The sequence below is a fragment of the Hyperolius riggenbachi genome, chromosome 10 (genome assembly GCF_040937935.1).
Source record: "Hyperolius riggenbachi isolate aHypRig1 chromosome 10, aHypRig1.pri, whole genome shotgun sequence".
Taxonomy (NCBI): domain Eukaryota; kingdom Metazoa; phylum Chordata; class Amphibia; order Anura; family Hyperoliidae; genus Hyperolius; species Hyperolius riggenbachi.
Genome location: NC_090655.1, coordinates 20,487,848 through 20,514,315, shown reverse-complemented (window position 1 = coordinate 20,514,315; position 26,468 = coordinate 20,487,848). Strand labels below are relative to the sequence as shown.

The 26,468-nt window shown below is 45.1% G+C and overlaps 1 protein-coding gene and 2 long non-coding RNA genes across 3 annotated transcripts in view; 1 reads left to right on the top strand and 2 right to left on the bottom strand.

The window, feature by feature from the left end:
• LOC137534075 (uncharacterized) overlaps nucleotides 1–1,853 on the bottom strand; it is a 97,847-nt gene extending 95,994 nt beyond the window's left edge. The window contains exon 1 of the long non-coding RNA XR_011024302.1: nucleotides 1,804–1,853. This is a non-coding gene — a long non-coding RNA (uncharacterized lncRNA). The remainder of the gene's footprint in view (nucleotides 1–1,803) is intronic.
• TCERG1L (transcription elongation regulator 1 like) overlaps nucleotides 1–26,468 on the top strand; it is a 301,739-nt gene that overhangs the window by 19,141 nt on the left and 256,130 nt on the right. Inside the window, exon 2 of the mRNA XM_068255411.1 lies at nucleotides 11,734–11,877. Within this exon, the coding sequence (XP_068111512.1) occupies nucleotides 11,734–11,877 (144 nt within the window). The remainder of the gene's footprint in view (nucleotides 1–11,733; nucleotides 11,878–26,468) is intronic.
• The window catches only part of LOC137534074 (uncharacterized), a 94,490-nt gene continuing 79,667 nt past the window's right edge, over nucleotides 11,646–26,468 (bottom strand). Inside the window, exon 3 of the long non-coding RNA XR_011024301.1 lies at nucleotides 11,646–11,846. This is a non-coding gene — a long non-coding RNA (uncharacterized lncRNA). The remainder of the gene's footprint in view (nucleotides 11,847–26,468) is intronic.

Here is a 26,468-nt window from a genome sequence, read left to right as displayed (position 1 = left end):
GCCGCGTCACGTGACTACTACGCTTCCTCCTTCAACCCGGAAGGAGGAAGTGTTTGTAGTTAGGTGACCACGGCTTGGAACGCAGCATGGGAGGCACCGTGGGATGGATGATAGAAGGCGCAAGCTGGGTAAGTTTACACCCCCCCCCCCCCTTACACACCTGCAGTAATTAGGAGGATGAAATCCAAATGAAAACCGTTCGGATTTCATCCATTTTTAATCCGTCGCTCATCCGTCGTCACCATGTTTAGGAGAAGAGTAGGAACAAAAAAACATTTTTTTTTTCCAAAGACCTTGTAGTTTTTGAGAAAATCAATTTTTAAAAATGCAAAAGAAAAATGTTTTTAAACTCAGAAAAATGGCAGTTTAAAAACCATTTTCCTTAGCATTTTTTTGAAAAACTACAAGCCCTTTTTGTAAAAATATGTTTTTTTTTCCTTGTTCCCACTATTCCCATTTAACTAATGTAGCGATTTTTACACCCTCGGCCTGGTTGCAATTTAGCCTAGAAACTGCCCCCGGTTTCGCCCAAATTGAGATTCTAATCACTGACAGCAATTTAGTGAGTAATTACTAATTTGTTCTCTTTTGGAGAATTAAAGTAGCACTATGACGAAAAATTGTAAAATGTAAAATATGTGCAAACATATACAAGTAAGAAGTACATTTCTTCTAGAGTAAAATGAGCCATAAATTACTTTTCTCCTATGTTGCTGTCACTTACAATAGGTTCTAGAAATCTGACAGAAGTGACAGGTTTTGGACTGTCCAACTGCCAAAAAAACTGTGTAGCGAGTAGGGAAAACTGGCCAGCATTATTGTTTAAATCCTTTTTAGGGAATATCTTTATAAAGAATAAAAGCCTTGCTGAGAATCCCCTATGAAGGGATGGACTAGTCCAAAACCTGTCACTTCTGTCAGATTTCTACTACCTACTGTAAGTGACAGCAACATAGGAGAAAAGTAATTTATGGCTCATTTTACTCTAGAAAAAAACGACTTCTCATTTGTCTATGTTTACACGTATCTTCAATTTTTAAATTTTTCGCCATAATGCCCCTTTAATCCATTAATTTTTGTTACCACTTTCGACGGCACTAAATGATCAGTTCCTTCAGTTATCCGGTTGCACAAGAGAGCCTCAAATCCATTCTGACATTTTTTTCATATGAGAAGTTCAAGTAGCCAACAAAATTTTCTTATTCAATTTTGGACAGGACCTGAGATAATGCTACTCTGGACATGCATGTATTCAGCATGTTGTCCTATTCGTTATAATATTCATCATCATTTTGCACCATGTGGCTTTATGATCATGTATTACTCTACAGTTTTCCAGACAGTCCATTATGGATAATCCTGTGCGACTCCTCATCACGGCTGTCAGAGTTAATGTATCCCATGTGCCTCAGCCTCCTACCTTTCCCTAGTCATTATCCTCCCATAATTCCCCTCCATGCCTCCCCTGTTGCTGTTCACTCCTATCCTTCATCAGTTTGTACTCACAGCCCCAGGAGGCTCCTATCATGATTCATCTAACACAGGTCATTACTCTTTGTACATCACTCCTAGCGTAGCCCTCCTTACCAATCAGGTATCCCTTAATGGCCATTACTGTTGACTTTAGCCATTCACCCCTGGATTTATACCACTCCCACTGCTCATCCATTACTCATAAAGGGTGATTTAGTCTAGGCCATGTACAGTGACGGACAGCACTGTGTTCACTTCACAAATCTAATCACATGCAAAAAGGCTTTAAAGAGAATCTGTATTCACAAAACGAAGTATAAACAAACATACCTGCCTGTTTGGGGTCATCTCCTAGCCCCCTCTGTAATATTTTCGCTGCTGCAATAAAGAGGGTAAAAAAAACTATTTTATAAACTGTTTTGTAAACAGAAAAGATGGCCCCCAAAACAGGAAGTACATCAGCAGAGCAGTGAACTCAGTTAATACACAGTGAGTACACAGAGAATTCAGTGGGTTACACATTGAATTCAGTCTCCAGAGGTTATGTGCAAGTTTTGAAAGAGCTGTGTGTCAACGAAGCACGACAAGCTGTGTCTTTAGAGCCTGTAGTCTCGGGTCTGCACTCGTGTCAGCCTGACAGGCAGCTTCCTCCTCAGCCAGCTATTCTTTGTTCAGTTTATCAGTCTGTGTTTATCAGCCTCACAGATGGCAGACAAGCTGACAGTGAGAGCAGGGACATTGTCTGTGAGGAATAAGCATCACAGGAGCACTGGAGGGACATGGAAGGAGTTAACTTGTTCACATTACTGAACAGTTGGCAGCCTTCCAGACACAGCCGACAAATCCGACAGGAGAAAGATAAGTTGATTTATTACAGAGATGGTGCAAGTAGAAAGTGCTGCAGTAAGCCAGAGCACAATGGAACAGCCTTAGGGCCCTTTTCCACCTGAATCGCAAAAACGCAAACCGCTAGCGATTTTACAATCGCTACAGTTTGCTTTTTAACATAGGAATCGCGGTAGGTCATTTCTACAGCGATTCGCTTTTGACGGGAACGCGAACGCGCGGCGGAGCGATATTTGCCGCGATTTTGCTATGCAGTGCATAGCATAGCAAAATCGCGGCCGCGAACGTCGGGGAATCGCCGGTTTTGCGATTCAGCAATCGCTAGCGTTCAGCGTGAACGCTAGCGACTGCAGGTGGAAAAGGGCCCTTAGGAACGTGTAGGATAGGAGAAATACTGCTGAAATTTTTGTTACAGAAATTGAATTTCCTTTTGTCAAACATTTGCTGTGTACGTCAGTTTGGCAAAACATATATTAGGGCTGGGGCAAATTAGAAATCGCAATAGAAAGCGTTTAGGCCTTGTTCTCATTATAAATCGCAAGCGCTGAGCACTTTTGAGAGCATTTTTTAAAGCTGTTTAAAACTCTAACAAAATACTCAACAAAAATGTGTTTTCCTACTCTTTATAACCCCTACAATTATCATATTTGCTTTTGTGCACAAGTATTATAATTCATTTATAAATGATAACTTCCCAAAGTTCAGTTTATTTACTTTGAAAGCTACTGGTGCATTTTATTCATAACTGTTGTAATTCTGTTTTAAATGCAGCCATCAGTGATTTCTGACCTGTGTTTCACCCCAGGACTCATTAGCATAAGTTTCTGCACAGCCAGAGAATGTTTACTTAATTGTATCAAGTAAAGAATGTATACAGAAGATAAGCTAATCACCAGTTCAGATGTGGCAGCCCCTGCAGGAGGAAAAGTCAGCCCTGTGATGTAACCCTTTAAATGCTGTTTACTAAAAAAAAAAGATTGTGTTAGTATATTATATGCTGTAAATAATCTTTTAGAGCAAATAAGAAGTATTGGGTTATATTCCACTTTAAAGCGCTTTTCCCTGCACTTTTAGAGCGATTCGCGCTGTTAAGCACTTTTCTGAGCGCTTTTGTCCGGCAATTTTTTTTCTCCCTGAGGACACTCAGGAAGTGAGCTCTTTGATCTGGAACAGAATAAACAGAATGTATTTATTCATAAAAGCGGTAGGGAAATCGCGTTTCAAAAGCTTTTTCAAGCATTGCGATTTCCCTGTACTTTGTATTGAAGCGCAAACGCTCAGGAAATGGTGCAGGAGCCGCGTTTGCGATTGGATAGAAAGCTCACCGCTCATTTGAGAACACTCACATAGAGCAGCATTGCAGAAGTGCTTTTAAAGGGATTTTGTAAATCGCCAGCGCTTAAAAATAATCAAAAACGCTCACAGTGCGAACAAGCCCTTAAAAAGTCACCGTAATGACATTTTGTAGAATGCAATAAATTATTTAGGATATGCATGTTTATGGTGATTTTTCTCTCTCTCTCCTCTCCAGACCATAAATGAGTTTCTCTTAAGGTAGCCATACACTGGTCGATTTGCCATCAGATCGACCAACAGATAGATCCCTCTCTGATCGAATCTGATCAGAGAGGGATCGTATGGCTGCCTTTACTGCAAACAGATTGTGAATAGATTTCATCATGAAACCGATCACAATCTGTGAAGCTGCCGCCGCCGCCCCCCCAGCTATACATTACCTGCTCCAGCCGGCGCGAGTCCCCCAGTCTCCGTTGTCTTCTTCTCCGCTCTGGGCTCCGGGTTTCAGACCGGCTGGCTTCACTTCACGTCCGGGGAAGTTTAAACAGTAGAGGGCGCTCTACTGTTTAAACTTCCTGCCGGGACAGGAAGTAGCCAGCCGGAACCCGGAACCCAGCGGAGATGAGACGGCGGAGAGAGCGGGGACTCGCACCGGCCGGAGCAGGTAATGTATTACCGCTAGCGTCAGTCGTCGGGCATTCAAACGCCACTATCGATGCACTCCCGACCCGCCGACGATCGAGGGAAAACCTTCGGCACTGACAGCTCGACGGGAATCAAAGGGAACGATTGATTTCGGGCCGAAATCGATCGTTCTGTCAGCGTTTGCGTGATGATTTCACAGCAGATTTGATCACAGTGATCGAATCTGCTGTATATCGGCAGGAAAATCATTCGGTGTATGGGCCCCTTTACTCCCCATTCCTCCCCAGCATCTGTAGTAGCCCTCCTCCCCCCGACCCTCAGTAAGCTCCTCTCTCTTTCCCCAGCATCCTCAATAGGATCACTCTCTCCCTTGGAGACCCTTAATAAGCCCAACTCTTTGCCCACCCAACCTTGCATCCTCAATAGCCTTACTACCCCTTCCCCCTTCCCCAATCCCAGCCCCTCAGCAACCCCCTTGTTCTAATTCATTGCAGAGCACCCCTTTAAAAAAGCCATCACTCTTTCACCCCAGACCCTCAATAAAGGTTTCCGCACGCACTCACAGCAACTTTGCCCTTAAAGAGACACTGAAGCGAAAAAAAATATATGATATAGTGAATTGGTTGGGTACTATGAATAATTCCTAGAAGATTAGCAGCAAAGAAAATATTCTCATACTTTTATTTTCAGGTATATAGTGTTTTTTCTAACATTGCATCATTCTATAATATGTGCAGATTACACAACACTCAGCATTCAAAATGAGTCTTTCAGAGCAGTCTGTGAACTAATGACCTCTCCTCTGGCAGAGAAAAAGTAAACAGTTCACTTACAGTTGAGATAATAAAAGTCAGATAACAGCCCTCTCCACGACTAAGGCCACATACACACATCAGACCATAGTCTTTTGAAAATGAAAGATTTTTGGAGTACTGGAAACAATTACACTGATGTATCTGATGTTAATGTTTTATTTCTTAGCTGTACTACACATACAAATCATAATATCATATTTTTTTTTTGCTTCAGTGTCTCTTTAAAGCTGACCTGAACTCTTGCACAGGACAGAAGGAAAACAGAAAGAAACGCACCCTGTATATATTTAGAGAGTTTAGTCTGTCTGATTCCCCCTCATCTGTGACTAATTACAACTGTAATTTGTCCTCTCAGCTGTGTCAGCTGGCTGCCTCGGCAGAGCAGCTAATTTGTAAACACAGGATGGTAACCCTGTGTCTGCTTCCATGAAAGCAGGAAGTAGACACGCTGCAGATTTATTGCAGGATTTGTAGCCGCTGTAGCAAAGACTTTTTTTTCTTTAAAGAGGAACTATTAGCTAAAAAATGCCCCCTGACCAAAACACATGTAAGTAGATAAATACTCGCTCTACTTACATAACAGATGTATTGTAGTGTCCATGCTTTGATTCCTGTGTTTTTTTAATTGTAAAATTAGATGACTCCTGTCCCTGGCTGGGGCCATCTTGTGTCCTCCGGCTGGCTCCCCCCCCCATCCCCCTCCTCCCTGCACTGTTTCTGTGCACAGCGGGGAGGAATAAATGCAGTAGCCACAGACTCACCTGCTAATGGATCCAAGCACTGCCATTCCCATCTATTCTCTGCACTACCACCGGAGGCAGTGAAGAGAGTATAAAAGGATACTGCAGTGCCTGGAACCATTATTCAGGGACTCTGTGTGCGCCACTTTATATTTCCCCAATGTTCAGTGCGGGTAAGAGAGAGAATCCGGCGGCGGTGGGCGGCAGAAGGGCTGAGGGGGGCACGGACATGCTACTGGAGAAGGGGGGCAGAGGACAGTGACAGTAGATAGCTTCTGGTCCCCCTCCCTGCGCTCTTACAGCGGCTGGACCACCAAAGAGAAGGGGAGACCAAGGCGGCCAATCAAAGAGCAGAGAAGTGAGTGACAGAGGCATCAGCCAATCAGGCTGATTCAGCATGCCGGTCACTTCTCTTCTGCGGACGTACGTACGCTTTTATAGCCTCGGGGCATAGAGAGAGAAACTGCACATAAAAAAAAGAGTAAGAATGATTTTAAACTTTTCAATTGCCTGATTAACATCCTTTTTACTAATATATCAGCCTGCAATGTAGAAATTATTGTGTAGTTTAATGCTAACAGTTACTCTTTAAAGGTTATTAGATTAGGTTTAGAGCAGAGAGAAAGTTCTGAGTTTAGGTGCACTTTAAGGCCTCTTTCCCACTAAGACGGTTAGATGTGACGTTAAGGTCGCATAACGTGCCCCTAACGCAATGTATGGTGGTGGTATTAGAGGACGTCACGTTACATAGAGCCGCGTTAATGATGCGTCAGTGATGCATACTTTTTGACGCATGCGCCGGTGGAGACCACGTGAGCGGAACACTCCGCATCACGTGGTCCCGCCAGCCAATAAGCGGCCACTCCATGAAGAAAACACTGCAATGCAGTGAATATTAATTAGCCATGTGGCTGGGATCACTAGCTGACTCTCCTCTCCTCCTCGTGCACGGAAAAAAACAACATTACTGAGCATGTGCACACAGTCTAACGTGGCTAATAACTTGTATAAAGTACTGCATGCAGTACTTTCACTTAACGTGCAGCGTTACAATGTAACGCAACGTGGGCACTGTGAACAGCCCATTGTTTTTTCATTGCTGTGCGTTGGGCTGCGTTACAGGCTGCACTAACCTGCGCCTGTAATGTCCCACTGTGAAAGCAGCCTAACAGCGCCCATTGCTCAGCTCTCCCTCTGCGTTGCCACTTGCTGAATATCACGCCTCCGGTGGATAAATCATATGCCTGACGTTCAGAGTGTTGATGTTTTATCTCCCTTCTATGCTTGTCTCAGATAAGTTATATCATATTGAAATCTATGCTGAAAGGCCCAGTGCACACCAAAACCACTAGCAGATCCGCAATATGCTAGCGGTTTTGGGAGCTGATTTCAGAGCGATTCTAGGTATGTTTAGAGACGTTTTCTAAACACACCTAGCGGTTTTGGGTGCATTTTTGTGTAGCAGATTACACATATTGTTACAGTAAAAGCTGTTACTGAACAGCTACTGTAACAAAAATGCCTGGCAAACCGCTCTGAACTAGCATTTTTCAGAGCGGTTTGCGTTTTTCCTATACTTTACATTGAGGACGAAACGCTTCCGAAAACCGCAAACGCGCAGCAGGAGGCGCGTTTGCGGCTTGGCAAAAACCGCAAACCGCCGGTGTGCACCATCCCATTGCAATACATTAGACAACCGTTTTTAGAGGCGGATGCGGCCGGCGGATCGCTCCAAAAACCGCTCGGTGTGCACTGGGCCTAAATCTGATTGAAAGATTGTCAGTCACTTGAGATTTTCAGACTTTTAAAGCAAAAAACCTGCTTCTTCCTTCAAAAAAATAAACACAGATCACTATAAAAATACATAAATAAATATCTGAAGTACCTAAGATGTTTCCAGAGATCTCCAAGCATGGCCGGATTTACCCATAGGCACAGTAGGCATGTGCCTAGAGGTGGTTAGTGCAAAGGAGGTGGATGAATAAATCCAGCCCCGCCTCTTCTACTCCCTGCTGTCTCTTCTTCCCATTCAGAATGATGTGTGTGTGTGTGTGTGTGTGTGTGTGTGTGTGTGTGTGTGTGTGTGTGTGTGTGTGCCTGTGTGTGCCTGTGTGTGCCTGTGTGTGTGTGTGTGTTGTGTGTGTATGTGTGTGTGTGTGTGTGTGTGTGTGTGTGTGTGTGTGTGTGTGTGTGTGTGTGTGTGTGTGTGCCTGTGTGTGCCTGTGTGTGTGTGTGTGTTGTGTGTGTATGTGTGTGTGTATGTGTGTGTGTGTGTGTGTGTGTGTGTGTGTGTGTGTGTGTGTGTGTGTGTGTGTGTGTGTGTGTGTGTGTGTGTGTGTGTGTGTGTGTGTGTGTGTGTGTGTACATTACTGAAATTCAAATTATCTGCAACATCAGGTTAATAGGCACTAATATTAAAAGAGACCTTAAGAGAGAGGTATATGAAGGCTGCACTATTTATTTCCTTTTAAAGAGACACTGAAGCGAAAAAAATATATGATATAATGAACTGATTGTGTAGTACAGCTAAGAAATAAAACATTAGGAGCAGAGACATAAGTCTAATATTGTTTCCAGTACAGGAAGAGTTAAGAAACTCCAGTTGTTATCTATGCAAAAGAGCCACTGAGCTCCACTACTTTCAAAGTCACAGAGCGCTCTGTCTTCTGAAGCTTATTATCTCAAGTGTCAGTCACTGTATTGTTTTTTTTTTCCTGCAGTTCAAAAGTTCACTTGCCTGCTCTGTAAAATCATTTAGAATGCTGAGTAGTGTGCAAACTGCACATATTAAAGAACGATGCAATGTTATGAAAAAAACTATATAACTAAAAATAAAAGTATGAGAATATTTTCTTTGCTACTAATGTTCTAGTAATTATCCTTACTACACAACCAATTCATTAAATCATATTTTTATTTTTTTTTTGCTTCAGTGTCTCTTTGAACAATACCAGTTGCCTGTTAGCGCTGTTGATCTATTTGGCTGCATTAGTGTCTAAATAACACCAGATAATCTTGTCAGCTCTGTCAATAATGTCAGAAACACCTGATCTGCTGCATGCTTGTTTAGGGTCTATGGCTGAAAGTATTCAAGGCAGAGGAGCAGCAGGAGAGCCAGGCTACTTGTATCGCTTAAAAGTTAATAAATATGGCAGCACCCATATCTCTCTCACTTCAGTTGTCCTTTAAATGTATGCTTCCAGAGTCGTTTTAAAGAAGTGATAGGAAAGTATGAAGGGTAATGTTTGCTGCATTTCATTTCTCAGAGGTAATGCTTGCTGCATTTCATGTGTCAGAGGTAAAGTCTGCGACATTTCATGTCTGGGGGGTAACTTTTGTGTGCGTTTTATGAGTTGTAGGTAATATTTTCTGCCTTTATTATTTGATGTTCATGGTCACTGCATTTGTGACATCACTGCATTTGTGACAAACACATCTGCATTTTAGAAGATGCAGCCCCTTCCGAACAACATGCCAACAAGGCAGGCGACAAGGCAGCAATAAGAGAGTACAGATTAACCATTTATACCGCGTGGACGTGAGCTTCACATCCGTAGCGGCAGCTGCTAGAGCCAGAGGGACGCGCTAGTCACGTCCCTGCAGTTTGGGGGCTGTGCAGGCGATCCTGCGGGCAAATGCCCACGATCGCGCTGTTACCGGGAGCAGGGGGAGATTGGCTGCAGGGGACAAAAGTCCCCTGTGCCAATCCGTACATTACCGCCGAGAATAAACACTGTTTTTTTTTTATTCTTACATACATCTCCCGCCATGTGATTTCCACCGATTTCTGCTGCCCGATCGTTACATTTATGAATGAGAACAATGTTCCCATTCATAATCTCCCCGCCGGCACTGTGATCGCAGGCTTCCGATGGAAAGCTTACGTCACTTCCCTAGTTACAATGTAACAATACATTGTATCCTATGTAGCGTACTTGTAGGCTACAGAGAATTTTGCTCAGCAGGGACATCTTGTGGCCAAATAGTAAAATACACCTACTGACTTTTGGGGGGGGGGGGGAATAATATCTATGTCAAGAGGGCATATAATCAATAAATTATGGGCTAAACAGTAGTGATGGATGTAAAACTGACAAAAATGCACCTTTATTTCCAAATTAAATATTGTCACCATACATTATACTAGGGATATAATTTTAACGTTGCAATAACCAGCATATGGCCAAGTAAAATGTGTGGATTTTAATTATGGCAGCATGAGTTATTTTAAAACTATAATGGCTGAAAACTGAGAAATAAAGATTTTTTTTCCTATTTTGTTCTTATTATTCCTATTATAATGCATTTTGCATAAAATAATTCTTAACATAATGTACCACCCAAAGAAAGCCTGATTGGTGATGGAAGGAAAAAGGTATAGATCATGTTGGTGTGATAAGTAGTGATAAAGTTATTGAGGAATGAAAGGGAGGAGCGCTGAAATGTGAAAATTCCTCTTGTCCATAAGGGGAAAAATACCTGCAGGCTGAAATGGTTAAAGAAGGGGGACCCGAGGAGATACACTGGAGTGAGCCTTAGGACATCAAGACAGGTACACATAGCACAGGAGAAACTATGGGGTAAACATTGTTACAGATGCTCTTTAACCACTTTACCACCAGCGGTGCGTGTATCTACGCCCCTTTTAACACCCTTTCCCCACCAGGGGCGTAGATACACGCACCCCCCGCCGCTGCCACCGCTGCCCGCGCTCCCACTCGCTCATTCACACGCTCCCGCGCTCATGCATGCCACCGCCCGCTCGCCCAGAGATCAATGAATGGGAAAAACCGTTCCCGTTCGTTGATCTAAGCCCCCCAGCAATGATCGGCTGCTTCTATGAGAGGCAGCGCGATCATTGTGAAAGAAAAAGTTTCCCAGCTTCATAACACTTCCTGTAAGCGTACTTCCTACGCGTACAGGACACATTCACAAAAAAGTACTGTGGCCATCTTGTGGCCAAATAGTAAAACTACACCCAAAAACATTTTTCATATATAAATACATGGTTTTATATTATAAATTAACTCATTGCCTCCCACACTCCCAAATTTCTTTTTTTTTGGTAATAAAAAGAAAAAAAAATTAAAATAAAAAAAAACATAAATAGTTACCTTAGGGACTAAACTCTTTAAATATTTATGCCAAGAGAGTATAACACTCTTACTTTATAAACTGTGGGCTTGTAATTAGGGATGGACGCAAAACTGAAAAAAATGCAAATAAAATATTGGCGCCAAACATTGTGATAGGGACATAATTTAAATGGCGTAATAACCGGGACAAATGGGAAAATACATTTCATGGATTTTAATTACAGTAGCATGCATTATTTAAAAACTATAATGGCCGAAAACTGAAAAATAATGATTTTTTTTCCCCACATTTTTTCCTATTTTCCCATTAAAACAGATTTAGAATAAAATAATTATTGGCATAATGTCCCACCTAAAGAAAGCCTAATTGGTGGCGAAAAAAACAAGATATAGTTAATTTCATTGCGATAAGTAATGATAAAGTTATAGACGAATGAATGGAAGGAGCGCTGAAAGGTGAAAATTGCTCTGGTGCTCAGGGGGTAAAACGCCTCAGTTGTGAAGTGGTTAAAGCATTTTTTGCTAATTCTGATGTCATTTCAGAGGCTACACAATACAGACTGCAATAATCATACATGAGTGCACAGAGCAGTAGATATCTAAATACAGCCGTGACGTAAGCATCCATAATAGCTTTGGTACGTTACGAGGCAACTCCGGGCGGGGAGCAGAGGTGGAATCTCACCTGGGACCCCTGCCTGCAGGGCAATACCTAAGATTGGATTCTATCTCACCTTATAATGACAGCCGGTGGGGTGTTTGTTAATTTCTGCATCTGCATTTGTTGCCTGTTTTCTGACCTTGTTTATCTCCTCTTCTCAGTGGGTTGGAGGACACCCGTCCGCGTTTGGATTTTCGCCATCTTCCAGCATAGAGATCGTCCCTCTGTTTCCACATGTTTACACGACCACCATCCCTCCGCATGCAAGAAAATGCTGGGTGGAGAAAAAAGCGCCTAATTATAAGGTGAGTCGTACAAAGACGTACGAGTTCCATTGTGGCAAAACCTATATTATTATGACTATGCTATGTATTGTAAAATGTAATGTTTCTGTAATGTATCAGGTGTATACGTTGTTTTTAGGCTAGCTAATTTAATTAAGATCTTCTAGTGTTGCTGCCTTAAGGGGCCCATACACTGGTCAATTTCTGGCATCGATTGACGGCCAATTCGACCGCTCTGATCGAACCGGCTAGAAATCTATGAAGTAGAAAATACGATAGGTTGATTTCCAACCAATTTTGATCAATTTGCTCGATCGGTCCGGATGGAAAATCTAGGGCGATCAGCTGCTGGTAGCAGATCGATGGCCTATAGAGTTGCATTGGATCGAATGGAGCAATAATGCATTCTGATAGATTTTTCAATAGATTTCATTTTGAAATCTATCAGAAATCTGTCCCCAGTGAGTGGGTGGAACACATCAGATAGATTCCTGTCAGATTTGACCTGATACCTGCTGCGTTGTCTATGGACTTGTTTACTCACTTAAACAATGGCCTAGCTGGAAACTTCTGTAGCCTCAGATAAGTGTGATCTGCGGTTTTCTGGAAGCTTCTGTGTAATGCTTCTAAGAGCAAGATGGCTGTGTTTAGAGTCAGAATCGTGCTGGGTTTGTGAGTGAACAGTTTTTGCTGTGTATACGTTGATGGAGTGTTGGACTTTTACTATTGCATGAGATGGAGTTCTTTCTACCGCTTGAGATGGAATAAAGGAGATATCTTCGAACTATTGGTCGGCTTGTATTGATACTCTTCTCGTCACAGACATGATAAGTAGATGAGGTGGATAACCTGGTGAAGATGCATCTCCTAAATGTCTGTCTAGCAGTACTTTTATCTGGTTGGTAGAAGTGGTGGTAGGAAACAGAATCTGGCAATTTTGAGTTGAAAGCAAGCTGGGATTCAGAATTTATGGAATTCTGAAGTGTACATTTTGAAAGTTACAATATGTTTGCGTAATGCGCTAATTATTATTTTTTTTTTTTGCATAAATATCGAGAATAAAATGTTGACTAGGCATCCTTGAGTACGAATGCGAAAATTCTTAGGAAAATGTGCAAATCCAAACCTAAATTGTAACTCCTTGTCGACTTATCTTCAAAAATTTGAACTAGCGATATTAAATCTATGGTTAATGCGAAAATAATAAATATATTGACAATAAATTACAATTTTCATGAATTCACAATGCAAATTCGGAATCTGCAAACTTTGGAATAGGAGAGTCAGGTAGCAAAAGAGTCCAAGGCTACATTCACAGTGGTCAGTTGCATAACTCACACGTGATAATGACTGTGAACTGCAATGGAGACTGGCTATAGACTTTAGCACAAAGCCTGCATGCAGCAAGTTAGAAAAATGCGATCTCTTACTGTGAACAGGTCCATAGAATTGCATGGGCAGTGAGTTGACAGGCAGAATTATTCTGCAACGCAACTGAGAACTGTAAAAAAGGCCCAACTGCTCTTACAACCCTAAATACTATTCTTGAACAGTTCCACACTCGCTATTATTGGAATTCCACACAAAATTCTCCTAACATTCAAATTCCTACTGGTCCAGGAAGGCAAACATATTTATTCAAATAAAACCTTTGCCAGTCAATTTAATAACTGTCAGATAACCTATCAGCAGTAAGTGGCTTTTGACTTGGCTGATATTGACCAGTTTCCCCTATGTCCCTGAGGACCTCATTTTGGCTTCCAGAGATGTAGATAATCATCTCTCTGTGTTGATGAGCAGCTTGTGTGTGCACACACACCCTCAGGACTGTGTGGTAGCGCACAGATTGGGGAATGGGAACATGTGTTCCCTAAGCCAATCAACGTGTCTAATGTATAAATGAATGATGACATGTTCCAGTCAGGAACAGTAATTGTTCATGTAAACAAAAACCGCTTTCACTTCCTGCTATTCAGAATGCTGTGATTTAAGTAGACAGGAATAGTGTGGGGGACATCAAGTGGTAAAAAAAAATAATTACAAAATAAATTAAAAATAATAAAAAATTATGTTTTTATTTCATTTTTTCTTCTTAGCATTGTGTATGGTTATTTTGACTTTTTATTTTCAGTTCAGGTTCTCTTTAAACCCCTCCCCTGCCCCCTCCCCCCTGGAAACTTGCAGGTGTTTTGCACTTATGTCTCCTGCAAAACAGATCACGGAACACTGCAAAGTGCAAAAAATGTTGCAGGGAGTTGTGGAAGGTCTACTTATAGTTGGTGAATGAATGAGTACTGTGGACTGCTGGGTGTTTTGCTGGACTTGGTTTTCATGGGGGGATTTCACAGGCAGCTGGACAAACGTTGCTTAGGATGGTTTCCTGAACCTTGGCCAGATTAGGAGTGACAGACTGGCCTTTTGTATTGTTTGGCTGGAGGTGAGATTCTTGGACTGGCACAAGATGAACCAAAACAAAACGATTTGCCAAGAATGTTTTTATCGAGAAGAGATTCAGACAGGCTGTCTTTGCTCATACAGGCTTCATAAAACCAGAGCTGCAGCTGCCATAGGCTGATGGTGATGACACTCATGGTCTGATGCTATTCGTTTTCTGCATCTGATCCAGAGCCCAGATCAACGTGTCCTTGAAGATTTGGGCGCCGGATATTGGCATACTTTTAATTTTGCTAATGATATTTAAATGATGGCTTAATATTGTGAATTTGCATTGGCGCTACTAACGTTGCTTTCTTCGGCTAAGCTCCCCCCCTCCCATCTTCTAACACTAACCATTCCTACCCACACTTATCACTAACCTCCCCTATGTACACCTAACAGCAACCTCCTGTCAGGAATATAGCAGCTAGTTATGAGGCTGATGATGTAAGGATAACAGGAACATATTTCTTTCATTTTTCTATCTGCTGTATATTTTGTCAGAGGTGTAGGTATGTCAGCCAGTCTGGCTTTTGGAAGGTGTCACCTGGATAATGTCTGTATGTAGATTAAATTTGCATTCAGGGCAGAGATCAAGGGAACTGCCATTGTCTTCATTGAATAGACCAGTCACCTTCAATAGGCAAAGGAACCTGGACAGTAATTAGGAACTATCTACCTAGCCACTAGCTAGGTAGATACTTACTTAGACAATTACCCGACCAGGTTGAAGCCCACACAGGCGTTCGGCTACCTCCTAGTCTGAATAGTGGGCTGGAAGTGGAATTGCTTTGAAATCTGTAAGTGTAAACAGGATACTTGTTGTTCTCAGGATACAATCTAACCCGTGAAATCTGCAACCTTCAAAAAGCTAAAACAGGAACCCTTTAACCACTTGATGACCCAGCCTTTATCCCCCCCCCCCCCCCCCTTAAGGACCAGCGCTGATTTCGCTGATCTGTGCTGGGTGGGCTCTACAGCCCCCAGCACAGATCAAACACCAGGCAGAGCGACCAGATCGCCCCCCTTTTTTCCCCACTAGGGGGATGATGTGCTGGGGGGGTCTGATCGCTCCTGCCTGCGTGTGGTTGGCGGGGGGGGGGGCACCTCAAAGCCCCCTCCACCGCAGGATTCCCCCTCTCCCTCTCCTCCCTCCCTTCCCCGGAGATCGGAGGCTGCACAGGAACGGATCTGTCCTGTGCAGCCTCTAACAGGCTCCTGCCTGTCATGTGACAGCGATCCCCGGCTGCTGATTGGCCGGGGATCGTTGATCTAGTACAACGCTGCTACTGTTAGCAGCGTTGTACAAATGTAAACAAAGCGGATTATTTCCGCTTGTGTTTACATTTAGCCTGTGAGCCGCGATCGGCGGCCCGCAGGCTATTCACGGAGCCCCCCGCCGTGAATTGACAGGAAGCAGCCGCTCGCGCGAGCGGCTGTTTCCTGATTATTAGCCTGCAGCCGGCGACGCAGATCTGCGTCGCTGGTCCTGCAGCTGCCACTTTGCCGACGCGCGTTATGAGTGCGCGGTCGGCAAGTGGTTAAAGTTCGCATATCACAGGAAGACTAGGACAAGCGTTCGGTGATGTCTCAAATGGGGAAATTGCATTCGTTCTTGGGGGCTGGACATTAAATGCCCCAGGGGACACTTCAGACTATTTAAGTTGGTCCAGGACAGTCACAGGTATCTTCTCCTGGAGGTAGCGCATAGCTAGGAATGATCTCGACTCCTGGTCGAAAAAACGGCATCCTCCCATCAAACAACGTTCTAACCTAAGCTGCTAACGTTCTTTTTTCCCCCCGTTTATTTTTACGCAAATATCCTTGTGTGTATTTTTGTAACTTTTATCTTTGCAAACTCTTAATCTTGTAACCTTTACTTTGTAACTTTTTTACTTTGTTTTTGTACATCTTTTGTATATATTAAGTTCTGCATTGTTCCATGTTTTTTCTGGAATATTAAATTGTTATTTAAATAAGTTTGACTTCTGCTGTACTAAACTAACACTCATAGCCTAGAAGAGACTGAAGTGCAACTGTGTATAAATCCATGCCTAATTGTATGTTTGAGCAACTCTACCGTATGAGATTGTAATTGCATTGTGTGTGGGGGCGTTTGTCATACGTTGGCCCAAAGCGCGCAGCTGACCCAACGTACGAAAACGCCAGTGCGAGTAGCTCGACAGCAGAGTGGCTAACAGAATCGTTCGGAACGACTGTTAGTTGTTTTACTTCACTACAGTGTAAGATTGCAACTGTGCATGTGTGTGCATGGCATTCCCGTATTCGGCCTAAAGCGCAAAGCTGACCCGAACACGAAAACGCGGATTGCTTGCTGAGCACTCGACAGCCGAGTGGACGTGTCTAGAAAACCGCTAGTGGTGGCAGTAAGGAGCTTTTTAGGGGTCACAGCCTTGTTTGTAGCTTGAATAAGGCTGTTCCCCGCTTGATCTGGTCAAACCCGCAGTTGGGAACCGTATACGCAGGCATGCCGCGGGCCGGTTCCTGACACCTCCCACCATCTAGGCGTAACACTAACCTTCCCAATTCTTAACACTATTCTTAACACTGGCCTTCCCCCACTTATACCTACCACTAACCTCCCTTACCTACACCTAACACTAACCCCCCCACCTACACCTAACACTAACCCACCCTCCACCTTCACCTAACACTAACCCTCCACACCTACCCCTAACATTAACCTCCCCCTCCCCTACACCTAACACTATCATCCCCCTACCTACACCTAACATTAACCTCCCCCAACCTACTCCTAACACTAACCTCCTCTACCTACACCTAACACTACCCCCCCCCCCCACTTACATCTAACCATCTATTGGCTCAGACAGCGGACCAATGGGGAGCACCAGCTTCATATTCAAGGATGCTTTGCCCGAGCTCCTATGTGCACAGTAATTACAGTAATAGATACACTGTAATTATGCAATGGATTTTGCAGCGAAAGGCGTCAGGTGATTAGCGGCGGTATGTATAATGACAGGGGTGCCTGGCAGAGCTATGTGGGGGCTTCTAACATGTTCGGCGACCCAACGGGGAGCTCTGGGGGTCTCCTTATTAAAGGAGACACCCAGATGCTGCGGCAGCAGATGGCGGTGGATGTTTGGTGAGTTTGCGCATGTGTGGGGAGTGAGGCTGTGGTGCGGAAGGACAGCACCAAAGGGTAAAGCCTCCCCATCGCCCGGGAAAAGGGAGCATCGCTCAGGCTTTCACCTGAGTAATGCTCCCTAGCGATCACAAGTAACAATAAAACACTACTGCGCTTATATAAGGAGAAAGAGTCCAAATAGCAAACAAGCAAATCCACACAAATGTCTAATATAGACAGATAGTAATGGTGGGTGCGCTCCTCCTAGATGCGTGCACCATCAGATCAAGTTCTTTACAGTAATGGGGTTAAGCGCTCAGCTTTGCTTGTTTATCAACATTAGATATAATAAGAAGCCCCCCTTCGGGGAAAGACTCACCAGATTGTGCGGCCTTCTGGGCCCATTTGCGCCTCTGGGGTATAGGCCACCCCGCAGCCTCACTGGCAATCCGTCTGTGTTTCCGGGTCTGTGTGGGCAAAGAATGCGCTCCACATAGCGTAAAAGTGTATACATTTATTTAAAAAACTGCACCAAACAGTTAAAAAGTATGTCTCACAGCCAATCCCCTTAACCTTCTTGGCGGTAACCCCGAACGTAGTTCGGGGTAAGCCGCCGGAGGGTGCGGCTCAGGCCCTGCTGGGCCGATTTGTTTAATTTTTTTTTTGCTGGACGCAGCTAGCACTTTGCTAGCTGCGCCAGCACCCTGATCGCCGCCGCCGCGCGCCCGATCGCCGCTATACGGTGCGGCGCCCCCCCCCCCCCCCCAGACCCCGTGCGCTGCCTGGCCAATCAGTGCTAGGCAGCGCCGAGGGGTGGCCCGGCACTCCCAATGACGACCCGACGTCATTTGAACGGGATTTCCTGATCGGAGATCGCCGAAGGCGATCGAAGAGGGCGGGGGGATGCCGCTGAGCAGCGGCTATCATGTAGCGAGCCCTGGGCTCGCTACATGATATAGAAAAAAAAAAAAAAAAAAAAAAAACTGCCGCGCTGCCTCCTGGCGTATTTTTTTATACCGCCAGGAGGGTTAAAGAACTCCCTAGCGATCGGCCATCGCGCAAAGGAAACGGGCAATGGGATTTGTGCAATGGCAAGGTGATAAGTAGCTCACATCTGCAAGCTACTTATCACCTGGAATAGGATATGGTCCTTATTATAGGAAGGAGATCTGCCTCTTCCGGTCTCCATACACTGCATGTCACAGGCCATCTTCTATCTAGTGTATAGTTTATATACAGACAGCTGGGAGAGATACCATGTGACAGGCGCCGCACAGTATTGTCTCAGTGAAGCCTAGCGAGGTAATCCTGGGGAAGAGACCTTGGAAGGAAAAAGTAGAAAGCAGCAGCCAGAGGATGAAACTGCAGAGCATTGAACTTCCGGTGCAATACATGAGCGGCTTATGAAACAGGAGCCATAGACTGCAGCGTGAGCTGGGAAATCAATGCTGAGTCCTGTCCACTCTAAGGGAAAGGATTACTGGCAGCTACAGAGAGGAGCTGTGTATCCTCAACACTAGAGTAGGCACAGCGGGACTGAGAATACAAAACAGTCCTGGTACAGGAAGCATACAGGCTGACGTTACAGCGCACCTTCGATGAAGGCGCCAGTATAAAGGGTGCAGGAGTAGCGGAAGTAGAATAGCAGTAAATTTACCAATATTTTATTACTTCATTCATATATAGTAAAATATTGCTAATAATCAGCAATATTTTATTATGACCTAATCTCTCTAACCTCTTTCTACTCTCACACAGAACCCTACCCCGGTGGAGGCCTAACCTTAAAACCCCCCTCCCCCTTCTAGGTGGGCAACTAATTTTTTACCCAGGAGCAGTAAAAAAAAGGTTGTAAGACACATCCTGTTGAAAAGAGCGCCCGCTATAATAGCAGGCCACGAGGCCTCCGGCTATGCAAACAGTACAAATAGCGGATGCCCTTTTAAACAGGGCACATCTTGTGCCCTTGTTAACGGCCCCTGGGAGGCATCTGCCATGGAGAAGGTGGCAGAGTGTGATTGGCTGATAGACTCTGGATCAGACCCGAAAGTGGGAGGAGCTACCGTTTGGAGCCATTTCTAGATTGCGGACAATGTTAGACATTGTACACTTAGACACCATGGAGATGTGAACAGAATTTCAGATGGCATTCAGATAAATCCCTGGATCAGCACCACCAGGAATTACCTTGTAACTATAGCCTTGGATGCCATTTAATGCAAGGAAAGCATCCAAACCCCCTTTAAATGCAGGCATAGAATTTGCCATGATTGCTTCATGTGGTAATACATTCCACATTTTACCTCTTACTGTAAAGAACCCCTTCCTGAATAGGTGGCAAAACTTTTTTGCATCGTATGCAGGTCGTTTCCCCTTCCCACAAGACTAAGGACAAAAAGCTTGCCTGCCAAACTTTTAGGCCTGGAACCCACTGAAATCAGCAAACGCAAAACGCAACCGCTAGCGTTTTGTCTGAGCGGTTTGCAAGCGGATTCATGCGCATTTTTGGTCGTGTTTTGCAACATTGTATTTTTTTGCCCAGTGGGTGCGTAGCGTTTTGCGTTTTGCGTTTTGCGTTTTTATCCTGATTGGTCCTGTGAATTATTTTTAATTTTGTTACAGTGTGCTGAACCGCAAAACGCTAGCAAAACCGCTCAGTTTAGGTTTTGCTGAGCATTTCTGCTAGCGTTTCAATACTTTACATTGAAGCGCTAGCGCTCCCAAAATGCTGCAGGTCCTGCGTTTGCGTTTCTGGGAAACGCAAACGCTCCTGTGGAAGTTGCCCCATCCATTAACATCAGCTGAGCGTTTTGGCAAAACGCTAGCGTATTGCAGCGCTGCCAAAATGCTCCAAAAAACGCTCTTGTGGGTTCCAGCCCTTATATTGCCCTCTGATGTGTGTATACATGTTAATTAGATGTCCTTTGAGGCATCTTTTCTCTAGACTAAATACTGAATTTTTTGGACTATAAGCCTCACTTTTCTCCCCCAAAAGTGGGGAAAAAAGGTCACTGCGTCTTATAGTCCAAATGCAGGGAGTTCCTGACTTGTGAACGCCTGCCAATACCAACCTCAAACCCGCCATAATGTTAGGGACTCCCTGTACTGAGCCCATGCAGAGGAGGACACATGGAGACACGAGGTACAAGGGGGCATGAGGTACAAAGGGGTCATAATCCAGAAGTTGCCCCTTCACCATGGATGCACCAGGTTTAGTATATATTTTTCCCCTGGTTTTTAAACCTAGGTGCGTCTTATGGTCAGGAGGGTTTTATAGTCCAAAAAATACGGTAATCCCAGTTTATCTAACCTTTCCTGGTAAGTGAGACTTTCAGTCCCTTTGATCAATTTTGTTGGTGATCTCTGCACCTGCTCTAAACCTGCAACACCTTCTATACTCCAGATGCGGCCTTACCAGAGAATTAAATGGGCAATATTATGCTAGCATCCCAAGTTTTTATTTCCCTGTTAATGTATCCCAAAATTGTATTTTATTCAGACGCAGCTGCTTGGCATTGAATACAATTATTTAACTTGTTGTTAACCCAATATTCCCGAACGGTGCTAGACCATTGGTATGACCGAGATGCATGACTTAACATTTTTCAAAATTAGATTTCATCTATCATTTACTTGCCCATATAGCCATCCGATCCAGATCCCTCTGCAATATGTAATTTTCTTTCCTGTGTGTTGATAATTCTGCACAACTTTTTATTGCATAAGGGCTCTGCCTTTGACATGGGAGACCAGGGTTTGAATCCTGGCTAGGGTCAGTACCTATTCAGTAAGGAGTTCAAGGCAAGACTCCCTAACACTGCAAGGTGGCCTCCTGAGCACGTCCCAGTGGCTGCAGCTCTTGAGCGCTTTGAGTACGACAGGAGAAAAGCGCTATACAAATGTTCGGATTATTATATCTGCAAAAATAGCAACATTACTTTCTACTTCTCCTGATGCCTACTAATTCATTAATAAATAAAGAGTACTGGGTTCAGTGCTGACCCCTGTAGGACCCCACTGCTAACAGTCACCCATTTTAAACATCATCTATTGACCACAACTCTTTGCTTTCTGTCCATTAGGCAGCTCTCTATCCGTGCACACATATTCTTCCCTAGGCCTTGCAGCCTCAACCTCTGTACCAAACTGTTGTGGGGAACCGTATGAAAGACCTTTGCAAAATCCAAAAATATCACATCTACAGCATTCCCAATATACACATTAGCATTCACCACTTCATAAAGGCTGAGCTTATTAGTCAAACAAGACCTCTCCTTACCAAACTATTTGTCCAAACGCAGCCCCTTAGAATTTGCCGTTTGAATCCCCTGATTCAGGTGGCTTCATTTTTAGGTTGCCCCCTGCCATCACATGTGTGAAATGAACCATTCAGCTCCATGCATTCTCTGCGAATATTCAGTTTTTAACCCACACGTCTTCTCAACCAGGGTTGGATTTGTACTCTTTTCCGCCCAAGGCCACTGTCAACAGCCACCCCCTTCAGTATAGGTAGCAAGATGACCCCTCCAGTAAAGGTAGCCAGATAACCCCTCCTCCTTTCACTCTAGTATAGGTAGCCTGATGACCCCCCCAGTATAGGTAGCCAGATGACCCCTCCCCCTTTCCCTCCAGTATAGGTAGCAAGATGACTCCCTTAATCCCTCCTCCCCCCTTTTCAGTTTAGGTAGCCAGCTCGTCATCACACCGCAGCAGCCATCAGTGTCACTCATTTTTCCACTCATGCAGAAGTTTTCTCTTCCTTATCCGTCATTAATGCTGCCCAAGTCCATATCAGCTGGCTTATTGCAAACGTGCACTGAGAGCAAGATGGCTGCTGCACAGGAAGCTAGCAGCAGAGTACCGCGGCCAGGTGCTCGCCTGATCTCCCTGCATTACAGCATTTGCAAGCTTGCAAATGCTGCACCAGTGTAGCCTGCTGCTTTGGTGCCCTTGCTGCTGTGGTGCCCTAGGCCATGGTCTAATTGGCCTAAATCCGGCCCTGTTCTCAACCACCCGACTGAACTGAAGATCTGAAAAGACCAGAAGAGTCTCGCATTGCAGCCAGTCTAGCTTTTGTATTTGGAATGTTAGAAAATAGAGCCGCATTAGTGTCTCTGATTTTCTTTTCTCTCTAATACATTCTCTGATTATACAATGCAGTTATTCTTTCAGCTGCTCAGAAGACTTTAAAAAAAACAACTTCAAGAATCTCTCCTGAGCTTTGTATAATTCTATTTGGCAATGGTGAGGACGCAGAGCTCCACTGAGCAGAGTATTACTTCCAGCATGTATTGAATATTTGCAGCATCACTAGGTAATCTCATTTTATGGCAGCTTAGAGTCCACCTCGCCCATTTCTTTTATGAATAGGAAGTACAAATGGCTCTAAGTCAAATGAATTTGTGTTTAGAAGGAAGCTAGACTGGAGGAAGACGTTCGAAAAAAGGCAACGCAGGACTGTAATTCTGTTTGTTTGCCCTGTAAGAGTTATTGCAGTATTTCTGAATTACACTAGCCGTTCGTTTCTTTTAGTTTACTACCGTCCTTTCATCTCATTAATGATAATGGGATGATGCAAGGCATAAAGTGTTAGAAGTTAAGACTAGTTAGAGTGGTCTGAAACTCTGACATAACATTCAATAAAAATGTGTTTTTCTACTTTTTATTACTCCTACAGTTATCATATTTGCTTTTGTGCACAAGTTATATTGTCTTTTTACAAGTTTCCAAAGTATAGTTTATCTTGCCCTGAAAGCTGGCATTGCATTTTATTACAGCTGCTTTTTATTATATGTTAAAATCTTCTAGTAAGCTGCTCTGAACTGTGTGCATGCTAGAAGCAGAGAAAGCTTCTCAGAGAGTGTTTTCAGTGGTTACACCAAATGTAACAACAGTGGAATGTAAACAAATATACTGTTCTCTCCACTCTGCATGCAGATTTAAAGCTACATAGCAGGACAAAATTCTGTGTTTAACTGTTTCAATGATGTTCTGCTACAATTGTTTTCTGGGATAGTAGCTTTAAAGCTGTAAGGAATCTTTAAGAGCAAAGTAATATTTGCTGAATGCTGACTTTCAGAGCACTTTAAGTGTGATAGCCTGAGATGAGTTTCGGGTCAAAAATGCAATGTACTTCCAGTACCGGTTTTAACTTTGCTTGATAAAACTCACTACCATTGTTTAAATTTACAAAAAAAGGCCACTAGTTTGCTCTCTTCCAATATTTCGATCCTTCCCAAGTGTCAGATGAATGTTGCTTTAAACCCATTGAATATTTTTATTATTTTAGCGGCAGAAGCGGTTCTTCCATGGGGCAATGTGAATCAAGTACTTCAGGGCAGCAATAATTAGAGGATGACAAGAGGCGGCTCCCCAAATGTCCCCTTCTCGCACTCCCCATCCCCCACTCTCTAGATGCATGGCGCCACTTCACTCACCTGTTCTCACAGTGCCAGCGATGGGATCTCCGTCCTCCCGTCCAGGGTCCTGTATCCATGGCTACAGTGGTGCCTCATGTAACCTGTTATGTGCTGCCAGGTCAAATGATGCACCACTGTAGTCAGAGAGGAAGCAGGACATGTGGCTGGTGATCCTATCGCTAATCTGCTGAGATGCTGCGGGCCAGCAGGGAGGAGATGCTATGGGAGGAGGTGCAGCACATACCCGGCATCCTGGGGGTCAGATGCTGCGGGCCAGCAGGGAGGAGATGCTATGGGAGGAGGTGCAGCACATACCCGGCATCCTGGGGATCAGATGCTGTGGGCCAGCAGGGAGGAGATGCTATGGGAGGGGGTGCAGCACATACCCGGCATCCTGGGGATCAGATGCTGTGGGCCAGCAGGGAGGAGATGCTATGGGAGGAGGTGCAGCACATACCCGGCATCCTGGGGATCAGATGCTGCGGGCCAGCAGGGAGGAGATGCTATGGGAGGAGGTGCAGCACATACCCGGCATCCTGGGGGTCAGATGCTGCAGGCCAGCAGGGAGGAGATGCTATGGGAGGTGGTGCAGCACATACCCGGCATCCTGGGGATCAGATGCTGCAGGCCAGCAGGGAGGAGATGCTATGGGAGGAGGTGCAGCACATACCCGGCATCCTGGGGATCAGATGCTGCGGGCCAGCAGGGAGGAGATGCTATGGGAGGAGGTGCAGCACATACCCGGCATCCTGGGGGTCAGATGCTGTGGGCCAGCAGGGCGGAGATGCTATGGGAGGAGGTGCAGCACATACCCAGCATTCTGGGGATCAGATGCTGCAAGCCGGCAGGGAGGAGATGCTATGGGAGGAGGTGCAGAACATACCCGGCATCCTGGGGATCAGATGCTGCAAGCCGGCAGGGAGAAGATGCTATTGGAGGAGATGCAGCACATACCTGGCATCCTGGGGATCAGCTGCTGTGGGCCAGCAGGGAGGAGATGCTATGGGAGGAGGTGCAGCACATACCCGGCATCCTGGGGATCAGATGCTGCAGGCCAGCAAGGAGGAGATACTATGGGAGGAGGTGCAGCACATGCCCGGCATCCTGGGGAACAGATACTATGGGCCAGCAGGGAGGAGATGCTATGGGAGGAGGTGCAGCACATACCCGGCATCCTGGGGATCAGATGCTGCGGGCCAGCAGAGAGGAGATGCTATGGGAGGAGGTGCAGCATATACCCGGCATCCTGGGGATCAGAAGCTGCAAGCCGGCAGGGCGAAGATGCTATTGGAGGAGGTGCAGCACATACTCGGCATCCTGGGGGTCAGATGCTGCGGGCCAGCAGGGAGAAGATGCTATGGGAGGAGGTGCAGCACGTACCCGGCATCCTGGGGGTCAGATGCTGTGGGCCAGCAGGGAGGAGATGCTATGGGAGGAGGTGCAGCACGTACCCGGCATCCTGGGGGTCAGATGCTGTGGACCAGCAGGGAGGAGATGCTATTGGAGGCGTTGCAGCACGTACCCGGCATCCCTTTGGGTCAGATGCTGTGGGCCAGCAGGGAGGAGATGCTATTGGAGGAGGTGCAGCACATACCCGGCATCCTGGGGGTCAGATGCTGTGGGCTAGCAGGGAGGAGCTGCTATGCCATCTTGGGGGTAGAGTTGGGCCGAACCTCCGATTTTAGGTTCGCGAACCGGGTTCGCGAACTTCCGCGGAAGGTTCGGTTCACGTTAAAGTTCGCGAACCGCAATAGACTTCAATGGGGATGCGAACTTTGAAAAAAAAAATGTATGTTGGCCACAAAAGTGATGGAAAAGATGTTTCAAGGGGTCTAACACCTGCAGGGGGGCATGGCGGAGTGGGATACACGCCAAAAGTCCCCGGGAAAAATCTGGATTTGACGCAAAGCAGCGTTTTAAGGGCAGAAATCATATTAAATGCTAAATGACAGGCCTAAAGTGCTTTAAAACATCTTGCATGTGTATACATCAATCAGGGAGTGTAATTAAGGTACTGCTTCACACTGACACACCAAACTGTTCACTGAACAGAACAGGTATGCAGTGGCGGGTTCACTGAACAGAACAGGTATACAGTGGCGGGTTCACTGAACAGAACAGGTATGCAGTGCCGGGTTCACTGAACAGAACAGGTATGCAGTGGCGGGTTCACTGAACAGAACAGGTATACAGTGGCAGGTTCACTGAACAGAACAGGTATGCAGTGGCGGGTTCACTGAACAGAACAGGTATACAGTGGCGGGTTCACTGAACAGAACAGGTATGCAGTGGCGGGTTCACTGAACAGAACAGGTATGCAGTGGCGAGTTCACTGAACAGAACAGGTATACAGTGGCGGGTTCACTGAACAGAACAGGTATGCAGTGGCGGGTTCACTGAACAGAACAGGTATACAGTGGCGGGTTCACTGAACAGTACAGGTATGCAGTGGCAGGTTCACTGAACAGGTATGCAGTGGTGGGTTCACAGTACAGGTATGCAGTGGTGGGTTCACAGAACAGGTATGCAGTGGTGGGTTCACTGAACAGGTATGCAGTGGTGGGTTCACAGTACAGGTATGCAGTGGTGGGTTCACAGAACAGGTATGCAGTGGTGGGTTCACAGAACAGGTATGCAGTGGTGGG